This window comes from Culicoides brevitarsis, chromosome 1 (assembly GCF_036172545.1).
Source record: "Culicoides brevitarsis isolate CSIRO-B50_1 chromosome 1, AGI_CSIRO_Cbre_v1, whole genome shotgun sequence".
In the NCBI taxonomy this organism is placed as follows: Eukaryota; Metazoa; Arthropoda; class Insecta; order Diptera; family Ceratopogonidae; genus Culicoides; species Culicoides brevitarsis.
The window spans coordinates 9,458,085-9,471,134 of NC_087085.1; the positions used below are offsets into that span (position 1 = coordinate 9,458,085).

The 13,050-nt window shown below is 25.4% G+C and overlaps 2 protein-coding genes across 2 annotated transcripts; one reads left to right on the plus strand and one right to left on the minus strand.

The window, feature by feature from the left end:
- The first annotated feature begins 1,022 nt into the window (after positions 1 to 1,022).
- Positions 1,023 to 4,156, plus strand: LOC134837229 (uncharacterized). The gene is made up of 2 exons (XM_063852598.1): positions 1,023 to 1,594; positions 2,632 to 4,156. Exons 1-2 carry the CDS (start codon positions 1,023 to 1,025, stop codon positions 4,136 to 4,138), a joined length of 2,079 nt encoding a protein of 692 aa, XP_063708668.1. The 3' UTR covers positions 4,139 to 4,156.
- A 567-nt stretch (positions 4,157 to 4,723) lies between these two features.
- LOC134837127 (short-chain dehydrogenase/reductase family 16C member 6-like) lies at positions 4,724 to 10,795 on the minus strand. Its single transcript, XM_063852458.1, has 5 exons — positions 10,179 to 10,795; positions 6,344 to 6,500; positions 6,124 to 6,278; positions 5,890 to 6,067; positions 4,724 to 5,299 (listed from the first exon to the last, which is right to left on the minus strand). The coding sequence occupies exons 1-5, from the start codon at positions 10,190 to 10,192 to the stop codon at positions 4,856 to 4,858; spliced, it is 948 nt and encodes a 315-aa protein (XP_063708528.1). The 5' UTR covers positions 10,193 to 10,795; the 3' UTR covers positions 4,724 to 4,855.
- Positions 10,796 to 13,050: the final 2,255 nt, after the last annotated feature.

Consider the following 13,050-nt stretch of genomic DNA (forward strand, 5'->3'; position numbering starts at 1 on the left):
TTATATAAAATTTTTATATAAAATTATATTTTTTTTTTAATTTTCAAATAATTTTAAAAATGTTTTAGTTAATTTTTTAAAATGAAAAATGAATAAAAAATGTTCCTTTAATTCTATTGGAAAAGCTTAAGAGGACTTTTTAAGTTTTTTACTTGAAGCACGTGAAAAACCGTAAAATTATTTTTTTGAACTTTTGCGATTCATTGCGTTTAGATGCGTTTATGTGCAGCTCGTGATTTAGGATTTTAACAACTGTTGCACTTCGAAAAAAATATTTTTTTGCTATTTCACTCAATTTTTTTTATTTTTTGAAAAAATTATTTTTTAGTTAATATTTATTAAATAAATTTTGCAAAAAAAAATTCTTGAAAAAATAATTTAATTTAAAAAAAAAGTTAAATGACCTTGAAAGGCCTTGAATAAAAATTCAAAATTCTTATGAACAAAAAATTCTTCAAAATTAAAAAAATTAATAAAAATCCTGAATTTAGTTAAAAATTTTATCACAATAGGTTAAAATTTTTTCCAACGATAGAAAAATGTTCTTTGTTAGAAACTCATTAACATAACAAAATCCCCCAAAACAATGTCAACCACTGCTTCGCTTTTTATTATCAACCCACGCGCCCAACTCTCTCCTCATTTCACACAAAAATCCAGCTGCTCGCCGTTGATGCCATTCGAATGTGCACGAAAAGACATCGAAAGCACGAGAATGGGTGGCGTCAACGTGCTTTTCTCTCGTAAGACGTCAAACTTGGGCGGAGCACGACACAATCAGGGGCGTGACTGTCTCTCTCTCACACACAAATTCAGGTACAAAGCGATCGTTGCCGAAGTTGCTTCTCAGTGTTTCTTCTCCCTCAACGCAGTCTAGAACTTTACTCGTCAAAGCAATATTTTTTTTTGCTCCTTCGTTCCTGTACGGAGCTCGTGTACGGTACGACGATAAAAAAAGTGTGTGAAATGCAAAAGCAAAACTCAATGCTATCAAGGTAAAAAGGGCAAAAAAAAAGCAAAACATGGATGAACAAAATAATCGCGTACAAGTGAAACGGGTAACGAGACAAAATGCAAATAGCGCAGAAAAGTTGACGTCGGTGCTGCGAAGTCGTTGCTACATGAGCGGCTGCAAAAATAACCGCATTTGTCGCGAAAAGCAAACAACGATGGCGATGTTTCTCTTTCCGAGTGACCTGAATTTGGCGAAATTTTGGCTCGGGATTTGCAATCATCATCCGTTCGAGTGTCCCTATCACGGACAAACGATTTGCAAGGATCACTTTCAGGTAGAAAATTTAGAATCCGGAAGTTTGACAGATTTGGAGGGAATTGTATTGAAGCCGAATGTCATTCCAACGGCAAAAATCCCAAATATCGCGTATCCGAAGGTAATGGAGTACTTGAAGCAACAAAAGGAGGGAAAAAGTTTAGATGCGACGCCAATTGGAGTGGAATTTACGTGTTTGAAGACTTTTTGCCCGGTTAATCCGAATGGCAAGCCGACAGTTATTCGATGTTATGCGAACCCGAAGAAAGCTGCGAGCACGTCGAATGAAAGCCCGTCGAGTAGCGGAGTTAGAATTACACTCAAGTAAGTTTTTTTGTTGGTTTTTTATTATTTTTAAACATTTTTCTGTTTATTTTGACTTCAAGTAAAAGTCGGGTTTTAATAACAGAAAAATAAAATGCCATCTAATATTTTTTGAGAGAGAGAATTTTCTGTACGAACACAATGTACGTACATCAACAGCTGTTTACGTACAGAAAATCAAAACAGAGAGACATTTTTCGCATTAGGGTGAACATTTTTAACAAATCGAAAAAATTTTTGTGTCAAAAGCTTAATTTAATTTAAAATAAATAAATTAATCAAGAACTTTTAATTTAAACATTAACTTTAAGACTTTAAAAAAAATAAATAAAAATTTAATTAATTAAATTAAATAAAAAAATAATTTATTAAAAATTAATATAAAAAAATTAAGTAAAATTTTTTAAAAAATAAAAATTAATTAAATTTAAAAATTAATTTTAAATAAATTAAAAATTTTTAATTAAAAATTTAAATTAAAAATTAATTTTTATTTAAAAATTAAAATTTTTTAAAATTTATTTATTTTTATTTTTAAATAAAAATTAATTTTTTTTTTATTTTGCTTAATATGACTTTTACTTATGAAGTCAATTATTTTTTTTAGTTAAAATTAAAAAGTAAATAATTTTGAATTTTTGCTTTAATTTTTTCGAACTTTTACTAAATTTTTAATTAATTTAAATATTTTTTAAAAATAATTTTCTTATTTTTAATTTTTTAGAACAAAAAATATATTTTCTCTCAAAAACTAAAATTTTGCTTTGACTTATTCTTGAACAAAATCAAAAATTAAATTGTTTGAGATTATTTTATTTAAAGTTAAAAAATTAAATAAATTTGTTTAAGAAATTATTTTAACTGAAATAAAAAATTAATTTATAAATTGATTAATTAAGTTAAGCTTAAGTTTTAAAATAACTCAATTTAAGCTCAAAGGTAAAAAATTTTAAATAATTTTTTTAAGTTTAATTCAAACTTTAAGTCGAAAAAATTTTTCAATTTGATTTTATAAATTTTTGTTTCTTTGTTTTTAGACGTCGCAATCCCGATGGCACAGAAGAAGTTCAACCAGGCCCTAAAATTTTCATCACCGCAAAACCCAAACCTGTAAATACCGAAAAGAAATCTCCTCCGAAACCTCTAAATCTGAATCCATCATGTGAAGTTACCGAACGAAAACTCGTTTTAATCCCCGTCGAAGTCCAAGATCGCATCACGCAAGTAATGAGCTACATGACTCACATCATTCAAGACTTCATGGCATTCCAAATTCACATCACACATCTCGAACAAGCTGTCGTTTGTGCCAACGAAAAAATCGCCAACAAGCTATCCAAGTCGCCAAACGTCGAATCTCGCGCTTACAAGCGATTTCAAGCGTTAAATAATTTTCTGTTGGCTCTTTATGAGATTCATGGCGCGCGATCTTCCGACGTGATAGGTTATTGTACAAAAATTTGGCGTCGCATCGTCGATTGCCATCAAGAATTGAAGACTGGGGGAAAGTTGAAGACTTTTATCACTGCCGCCAATGGATGTCTCGTGACAATTGTGAGAGCGATCGATGCAATTTCGCTGCTGAAAGGTCTTTGGAAGAACTTGCATCTGAAAATTGATGAAAATGACGTCGAATCTGATGAAGATTGGGAGACTTTGGATGCTTTAATAAGCGATCACATTGCCGATGCCACGGAAAAATTGGATGCAATTGATGTTGAAGTCCATTTTACGAGGCAAAAAATTTTGGATATCAAAAAACCATCAATTCGTATATTGGAGATTACCCAATTAGACGTTGATAGTGACTTAATTTACATTTCGACAGCGAATCAGGGTGCTGAGAGACAATCTTGTGATAATAAAGGTCCTTCAAACTTAACAAGGATCATGAAAAAGCCTCGGAGACGATCGTCAACCGTTGAATTGGGAGAAATTATCGAAAAAGAACCTCAAACTTCGATAGAACAAGCCAAAACTGCCTCTCCTGTGACTGTTGTTCAACCCCAAACAGCTGAAATCGCGCCATCAATTACCATTCCAGCAACAAATTCAACTCTGAACAATTTTCAGCCATCTCTTGCTTATCCAACGATGCCTACAATGCAAGCGCAATTGATACCAACACTCCAAATGGATGCTTTTGGGAACCAATCTGTCGTTTATCAGCTTGCGTATCAACAAGTGACGCCAACAATACCTCAGGGAATTACCGTTACCCAAAATCCGCAGTACACGATGATGCCCTCGATGTACAATACGGGATTTCAGACAGTTTCTAATCAACAAGCATCGCCAACGATGATCACAGCACCGCAAAATTTGCCGCCTCAGGAGCCAACGAGTTACCAAAATACGGAAAAACCGCCGGAAGAGGAGATTGTTGTCGTAAAAACAGTTCCTGAAGAAGAAAAAGTAGAAGAAGAAGTTAAAATTAAAGAAGAACCTCCTGAGGAAGTTGCAAATATGGAGTCTGTTGAAGAGCAACCTTTTATTAAACATGAGCCTGAATGGAATGAAGAATCAGAAGATGCTCAAAAATAATTTTAGAGGTTAATTTAAGTCGCTCCAATTTTTTTTTTCAAATTTTTTGTCACAAAAATAATTTTTTTTCAATTCAATTAATTAATTTCTAAATTTTTCTAAAAAAAATTATTAATTTTTTATTTTTTTAATTTAAAATAATAATTTTTTGCTATTTTATTTAAAATTTAACTTTAAAAAATTCCAAGGTAAAAATTAAAAAAAATTTAAGTAAAAATTTATTTTTATTTTTTACCTTGAAATTTTTTGAAGTTAATTTTAAATAAAAAAAAATTATTATTTAAAATAAAAAAAAAATCAAAAATTTCTAAGTAATTTTGAAAAAAAATAAATTAATTAAATTATTTAATTAAATTATTTTTTAAATTAAATTATTAAATAAAATATTTAACTAATTTAATTAAAAATAAATTTTAATTTAAATTATTTTAATTAAAAATAAAAAAAAAATTGAAAGAGGTCCAAAGCTGAGTTATTTTTTATGATTTTATTTTTATTTTTTTTACTTTTCAAATGAGACAAAAAGTTAAAAAAAAATTGGAGTGGCTTTAATAAAAAAAAATTGTTAATTTTTTAATTATTTTTTTTATTATTATTCATCTTAAGTATTTATTCAATTAATAAAAATCGTTCCCAAAAAAATAATCTACAAACTATTAAATGACAAAAGGACAGAGTAAGTAGAAAAAAGTCCATTTTTCACATTTTTTTTCTTTTCTACAAATCCGATTCGACTCCACTGTCCATGAATTCTTTGAAGACAACGGCGCAACGATATGGCAACGGTCTCAAGAAATGATTCAAATACATGAGGAATCGCGGAATTGTCAATTCTTTCATGTTCTTTCGGTGGGCCAAGACAATTTGTTCTGCCACTTCGTGCGGTTGCAATAATCCCAACAACGAGGGGAATCGCACTTTTGGCTTCTTGCAGAGTCCCGTGTCGACCATGTACGGACACACTGTTGTGCATTGGATATCACAGTCGGGTCTCGTGTCTTGAATTTCCGTTTGGAGGGCTTCCATCAAGCCACGCACAGCAAATTTCGAGGCGCAATAAGGAACGAGATTGGTAAGTCCAACGACGCCAGCGATACTGGCAAGGGCAACAATGTGCCCGCGTTTTTTCTCGTACATCGAGGGGAGGAATGCTTCAAGTAACTGAAAAGAAATTAAAGAAAAAAATCCGTAAGGTATAAGTTAATTACAAATTTTAAAAAATGTTTCAAATTTTATCTTTTTTTTCCAAGAATTTTAAGAAAAAATAATTAATTAAAATATTTATTTAAAATATATTTTTTTAAAATTTATTTAAGAAAAATTTAAATAATTTTTTAATTAAAATTTCTATTAATTTGTATAAATTTTTATAATTTTATAAAAATATTATTTTAAAAAAACTTTTATTAAATAATTTAAAAAATTATGATATTTTAATTAATTTTAAATTATTTTTAGAATTTTTTTTTTAATTTTTTATTATTTTAAATTAAATTATTTTATTTATTTTGACATAAAAAAATAATTAAAATTTAAATAAAAATAAAATTTTTCAGAAAATTTATTATTGAAAATGAAATTTAAAAAAAATTATATTAATATTTTAAATAATTTTTTTTTTAAATCAATATTTTAATAACTTTTTTTATTTTTAAAAATATTTTTTTTAATTTTTATTTTTTTAAATAAAGTAATTAATTGAAAAATCCTTTTAAAATAAAATTTTCATAAAAAAAATTAAATTTTCTTACCCAGAAATGCGCCATGACATTAATATCCATAATTTTGGAGATTTCTTGCGGTGTATGTTTCTCGATGGGATGTGTTGGCATGATGCCAGCATTATTGACTAGAACAGTAACATCTCCGACTTCCTTCTTAATTTTTTCTGCCATGGCAAGGACTTCATCGCGACTTGAAACGTCACATCTTTAAAGCAAAAAAATTAATAAAAATCCTTTTACGCTTGAAAAAAAATCACTCACTTATAGGCAAAGGCAGTTTTAGCTTTCCTCGAATTTAATTCCTTCACTGTCTCCGCATTATTTTTCTCGTTGATGTCAACACACACAACTTTACATCCTTGCGCACTGTATAGTCGAGCCAATTCTTTTCCGATTCCATGTCCTGTGCCAGTTATCTAAATTTAAAAATAAAAAATTAATTTTCTACTGAAAAAATTCATTAAAATGAAGAAAAAATTACCAAAACTGTTTCTCCTTTCAAATCCTTCAACTCGGGTTGAACAATCAGTCTGTAAATGGCTGCGAGAATTTCGTAGTTGAATTTAAGGACAAATACCAAACATTCGGCAATTAAGAATAAAAGAGCGTATAAACGGGCTCCAACGTTATTTTCAGTGCTGAAAAGAAAAAAATGATTAAAATTCCTTGAAATATGCAATCAACGCATGACTCTTGATTTCTTTTGCTTGCTCACACCAACACTCGACTAAAGTAAATATTTAAAGTGCATAATTGAACGGCATGAATGAGTGCATTTATTCTTAATGCAAATAAAGTAACGGTCATTTCATCTTCAGAACAAAAGCACTTAGCAATCTTTTGTGACTCATGCTTTTTAATAAAAAAAAAATGTAAAATTCTTAAAAGGAAATGAAAAAAGAATTTTTTGCATTCTAGACAACAATTGAAGGTTATTTTATTTTTATCGGTTTCGAGCAATTGTTGAACTTTGACTATCTCACATGTTCTAACAAGTCGCGAGAAAAAATTATCACTTTTTGCTGATTAATTGTAAAACACATTGTAAAAAACTGCATTCTTAATTATAGTAAAGTTGATATTTATATGACGGCATCGGTAATTGCATGACTTTACTTGGATCACATTGCGTTAGAATTATATGTAAATAACAAAAAACATCTTTTGTAGCTGTATCGTTCATCAAGTGTGACGAAAAGTATCAGTGATGGAATAAATTATTAAAATTAAAAGATAAAATTTTAAAAAAATTGAAGAAATATTTTAATATTAAACGAAAAAAATTATTCAAATATTAAATATTTTTTTATACTTTTTTTTAAATTAATTTTTTTTTTTGATAATTTTTTTTCTAATTAATTTTATTAGTTAATTTTTAATTAATTTTAGAAAAAAATATTTAAAATAAATAAATTTTTTTCAATATTTTTCCAAATTTTTCTTATAAAATAAATTTATATTTCTTTTAAAATTTTTACCATCTTTAATGAAAGAAAATTTAGCATTTTTTAAATAAATAATATTTTATAAACTTTAATTTTTTTGTAATATTTGTTTTTAATAAATTTTGTGGAAAAGAAATTGTTAATTTGTCGAACGATTTTAAATCAACAATTTTTTTTCATTTATTCGCATTTAAATTAATTAAGTTGACTTTAATTTATTTTTTTAAATAAAGAAAAAAAATATAATATTTTAATTTTGAAAATTAGTGATGCTTGAAAAGAATAAAATAAAAATTAAAAAAAAAAACAAGAAAAAAAAAGAACTTAAAGTTTAACTTGTTTTATTGAAAAAAAAATATTTATTTATTTTAAATATTTTTTTCTAAAATTAGTTAAAGTTTAACTAATAAAATTAATTAAAAAAAATAATTATCAAAAAAAATTAATTTAAAAATAATTATCAAAAAAAAAAATTAATTTAAAAATAATTATTAATAAATAAAATAATTATAAAATTTTTTTTTCTCAAAATTTAAATAAAACAATTTTTATTTTGTAAAAAATCAAGCTCAAGAATATTCACGAAATTTTAGTTTTTAACAAAAAACCACGCGCCTCCACACATATTTTATCCAAAAGTCATCAACATCACGTTTTTAATGAAATTTTTAATTCTTATCACGTCTTTTTAAAACAACAATTAAGGAAGAAGCTACCATCAAAAAAACTGAATATGTAACAAAAATTTGCATTCATAAAATGTACTCGAACAAACCACCTGTGTTCATTACTACTTCCCTTTTTGTCAAAATTTTTGTTACAAAATAATGAGTTTAACATAATAAAAAAAAAACAAACATAAAAATATTACAATGTCACTATGAATAAATTATCATCATGTTCAATCAAAAAAAAAAATGAACTGCATTTATTTAACTAATTTGATCAAATTTCTTTCATGGTTAACATTTTTCAGCTTGTTATGTAAAAAAAAATTAACTATTGCTCTAGTTGAACGTAATTGAACCTAATTTGTCTAATGTTTTTATTTATCGCCGTTTGATTGATCGAACTTTCGAACATTCCATGAGACGAGAGAGATTTTGCATAAATTGACGCCTGTACAGAAATTCGACCTATTCAGAGATATTTTTGATATGAAACAAAAAAAAAATAACTTTGAACTTGACAATGAAAAAAATATATTCGAGGGGTAGACGTATTTATGAATTAATCCGTAGCTACACACGTGATGAGAGTTCATTGATGCTCGCGTATTTTTTTTTTTTTTAGTCGAACAGGTTTTTTTCCACACATGCTTCAAATATTTTTCGTCAAGTAAAATCATATAACACCCTTGTTTTGTTCAGTTAACGATACGAGCACACCTTGATTGCATACAGGAAGTAAAATGTGGTTCATGATGTTATATAACAGGAATTGTCGTTTTGTGTTAACACTTTTTGACCTTTTGTTTGTTTGTTTTTTTTTTCAATATAATTTTTAAAAATTCATTAAATTTAAAAATTTATGAATAAAAAAATTAAATTAATAATTTTTAATTAAATAAATAATACTTTTTTAATTAAATTAATATTAAAGTTTAAATTAAAAAATTATTTAAATTTAATTAATTTAAAAAAATAAATTAATTTTAATAAATTTAAAAAAAATTAAATTATTTAATTTTAAAATAAAATTAATTTAAATTAAAAAAAATAAAATTTAAAAATTAATTAATTTTATTTTAGTTTATTTTAATTTATTTATTTTAAATTAAATTACTTTTTTAAACTAAATTAATTAAATAAAATTATTTAAAAATAATTTAATATTTAAAATTAAAAAATATTAATTTTAATAATATTTCACAATTTTTTTTAACTTTTATTTAAAATTATTCTTGACCTGCATCAATAAAGTCAATTCTAACAAATTTTTTCCATTAAAATAATTTCCCGGAAAAATATGACGCACAATATTTAACCCCTTTTAGTCGCTTGAGTGTTAACAATGACAGCTGACTCGAAAAAATAAACTATTTATTTAACAAAACCTTCAATTTTTTGTTATAAAACGTAAATTCCATTCATTATTTCTCGAACATAATGAGCTCGTATGTTACAATTGTACTAAGTTATACACACAAAACTGTCGAAGTGAAGCAAAACAGATGATTTTTGTTAGGCGTAAAAATTTTTTTTTTTCGGTGATCATTGAACCGTGTGAATTTGACAACCTGTCATTTGTAAAAAATAGCTTTTAATGAAGAAAATTACGAAAAATATTAATTTTGATCATTAAAAGCTCATTTTTGAATTTTTTATTTAATTTTAAATTTTTTATCAGATTTTTTGTTTTAATTTTTTTAATGATATTTTTGTGGACAAGCATCATAAATTTCATAATTTTTGAAATAATTCATAAAATCATGAAAAAATTGCAAAATTTAATTTAAATGAATTATTTGTCGATTAAACAACAAAAAATAAAAAAAAAATATTTTTTTTCAATTTTTTGTGTAAAAAAAATTCAGTCAGGAGGTTATTAGACACATCAATATGTAAATTTTTTACAAACACCGGTCGACCGATCCACAAACGAGTTACAACGAAAATAAATATACATCATCATTCAGAATCAGGTTTTGAATTTTTTTTTATTCACTTCCTCATCATGAGATTCCTTCGTAACATTTCTTTGTCAGCAAAAACTGCGACTTGCAATTTATTTCTTGGACTGTTAGATATATAAAACTTGATTTTTTCTATATTTTTGACAGTTCTCGGCTGTTCTTATTTTTTTTTGCTTTTAAATCGAATATTTACTGAGCAAGCAGTCTTCGAGAGGTTTCAATGTCATTCAACTTACTTTTGTCGATCCATGATTTTTTTCACTTTTTAGGGGATTTTATACGGTTTCGTGTATTTTTTTTTTGTTTTTAAGTCAAAACAGAATGTTCTATAAATAAATTTTGAAATTTTTCAGCAAAACACGTACGACAAACAGTCTCAACTTGAACACGAAGACTAATTTTTTTATTTGAATTTTTTGTTTAGTTGCTGAAAAAACGTTGCTGATAAGATTTGAGACTTTGAACTTCTTATCAATTTTTTTTATTTATTTTTTTTATTAGTTTTCGTTCGATTACGATTTTTTTGTGCTTTATCACTTTTTTAAATATTTTTTTTTATCTTTTTTAATTTTTTTTTTCAGAGGTAAGCCACTTTTTTGTTCATAAATATTTAAGTCAGCGTCGAATTTTGAGAGAAAAAATCTTCTTCTTTGCGGTAGTGATTTTTTTTCTGGTTTTTCAGGGACACAAAACGTAACCAGACGTCTGCTCTCGAAAAAAAAAATAGCTGAAGTTATTGTTACTGCTACAACTACAGCGCGTTAGATGGAAATAAATCGATGATTGTACGTTGTTGTAACACGACACAAAATAAAAAAGCGCGACAGAAACTTTTTTTTATGTCTTTCGTCTGTAAAAGACAACCGCTGACTGACTCACAACGACAAACAGTTGTGCACTTCAACATATAGTTTGCTCACTGCCTTTACACGACGCGCGCTAAAAAACTATCATGCATGTTCGACGCCAACATGTGTGTCTACGGTACATTCTCTCTCTCGCATTTTCTTCTGTGAATGCAAAATTTTTTTTTCGAAGAGAGCAAAATGTTTGTTGTTGCGGCAAAATGTATGTTAATTGAACCCTGACCTTCCCTCGTGTGCTTGTATTTGTGTCTCAACGATGCAATTTATGACAAAAAATGAAGATAATTACATGTTTTACTTTTTTTTTTAATTTTTGAGTAAAACGACCTGTTCTTGTTCCAAAAATAAACTTGAACCTAAAAAAAAAAATTGAATGTCAAAAAATTAATTTGGAATGTAAGGCATGTAAAAATTACGAAAATAAGAGAAGGAAGAAACTTACGTGACGATATTGAAGTGTTGGTTTTCGTACTTCTTCTATGATGAGACCTTAAATATTTGTTCAGCATTCAATTTGTATCCAAATAATATTGTAAATAAACTTCCTACTGCTTCTAAGCTGCTGTTTTTAGTGATTTTCATCTTTTGCGGTTGTCAAGTTGTCTTTGATAGATCAATATTTGATGATTCAATAGTTTTGTTGACATACTTGGAAGAATTTTTTTATATTAAAATGCTACAAAAAAAATTGAAGATTATTAATCTAATTAAAGAGTTTAGTAATTAAAATATTTTAATTTAAAATTCTAAAAAAAATTATATTAAAAATAAAAAATTAAATTTAAATAAAATAATTAAATTAAAAAAATTAAATTTAAATAAAAAAAATATTTTAAAAAATTAATTTTAGATTTTTAAAATACCTAATTATTAATAATTATTTTTTTATAATTTAATAAATTTTAATTTATAACAAAATAAAAATATTTTTTTTTAATAATTAAAAGGTAATTCTTTAATTTAATGAAAAAAAAAATAAAAAATTCTCATAAAAAAATTTAACGAAATTTCTGATTCTCGAATTTTTAGAATAATTATTAATTTTTTTATAATTAAATAAATTTTTATTTTTTTATAATTAAATAAATTTTAATTTATTTATTTTAATGATTAATTTTTATTTAACAAAATTAATTATTTAATTATTTTAAACTTTAATTATATAAATATTTATTTTTTTTAAAATCTTTAAATTTTTTTAATTTTAAAACTTAATTTTTTTATTTAATATTTGAATCAAAAAATTATTTAATTTATTTTAGTTCTGAATTTACATTTTTTTTAACTTTTAAAGAAAAATATTTTTTTTTTTTAAAAAAAATTCTATTTAATTTTCACATAAATTGAATAAATTTTTAATTCAAAAAATTTTCACATTATCAATATGTATCAATTTTATGATGAAAAATATCAATAAAATCGAAGAATATTTCACAGATCATAAAAATAATGTTCATCAACTAACTTCCATGCCAAATATTGATTTTTATAATTTTTTTTTTTTTCATTTACATTTTTCAAATAAACATTTGGCTCACTGCCGAAATAAATCAATAAAAGTAGGTTCTTTGATCTTCCAAAAAATATAAACAAAACTTCTTAATTACATTTAGCAAGAAAATGTTATTTTTTGTCACATTTTTGACATTTATAGTAATTATCATTCAAATGCTAATTAAATAAAAATTTAAAACCCGCAAAAAAAATTATTTATTATTTTCAATTAATTTACTTTTAAATTCCGCACGTCTGTCACGAAACAATTGACCGGCAAAAATTCATCTTCAATAAAGTTCAAAGTCATTCCCGAAGTTTCTCTAGATTTTTCTTTTTTAAAAAATGTTAATTCATCATGTCTAATATTTCACATAAACTAAAAAAAATCATCTCGACACTTCTATTTGTGAAAAAAATGATAAATCATTAACCTCTTCTCACCTGACATAAAAAAATCTTCTAGAAATCGTCAAATTACCATTTAATGACACTTACATAACAAAAAACTCTTAAATTTGGTAAATACACAATTAAGATACTAAACGCGCCACGCAATGTTGAGCCTCAATTATTATTTTTTACTATAAAAAATTGTACAATATTTTTACAAGCAAGTAATAAATGTTTAACTTACACGCATAAAATTATATTTACAAACACACTCACAAAAAATGAATGACTTTTCAACCTTCAGCAAAAAATTTTTTGGTCAAGGATTAAGGCATAAATTTAACAAGTGTTGTGT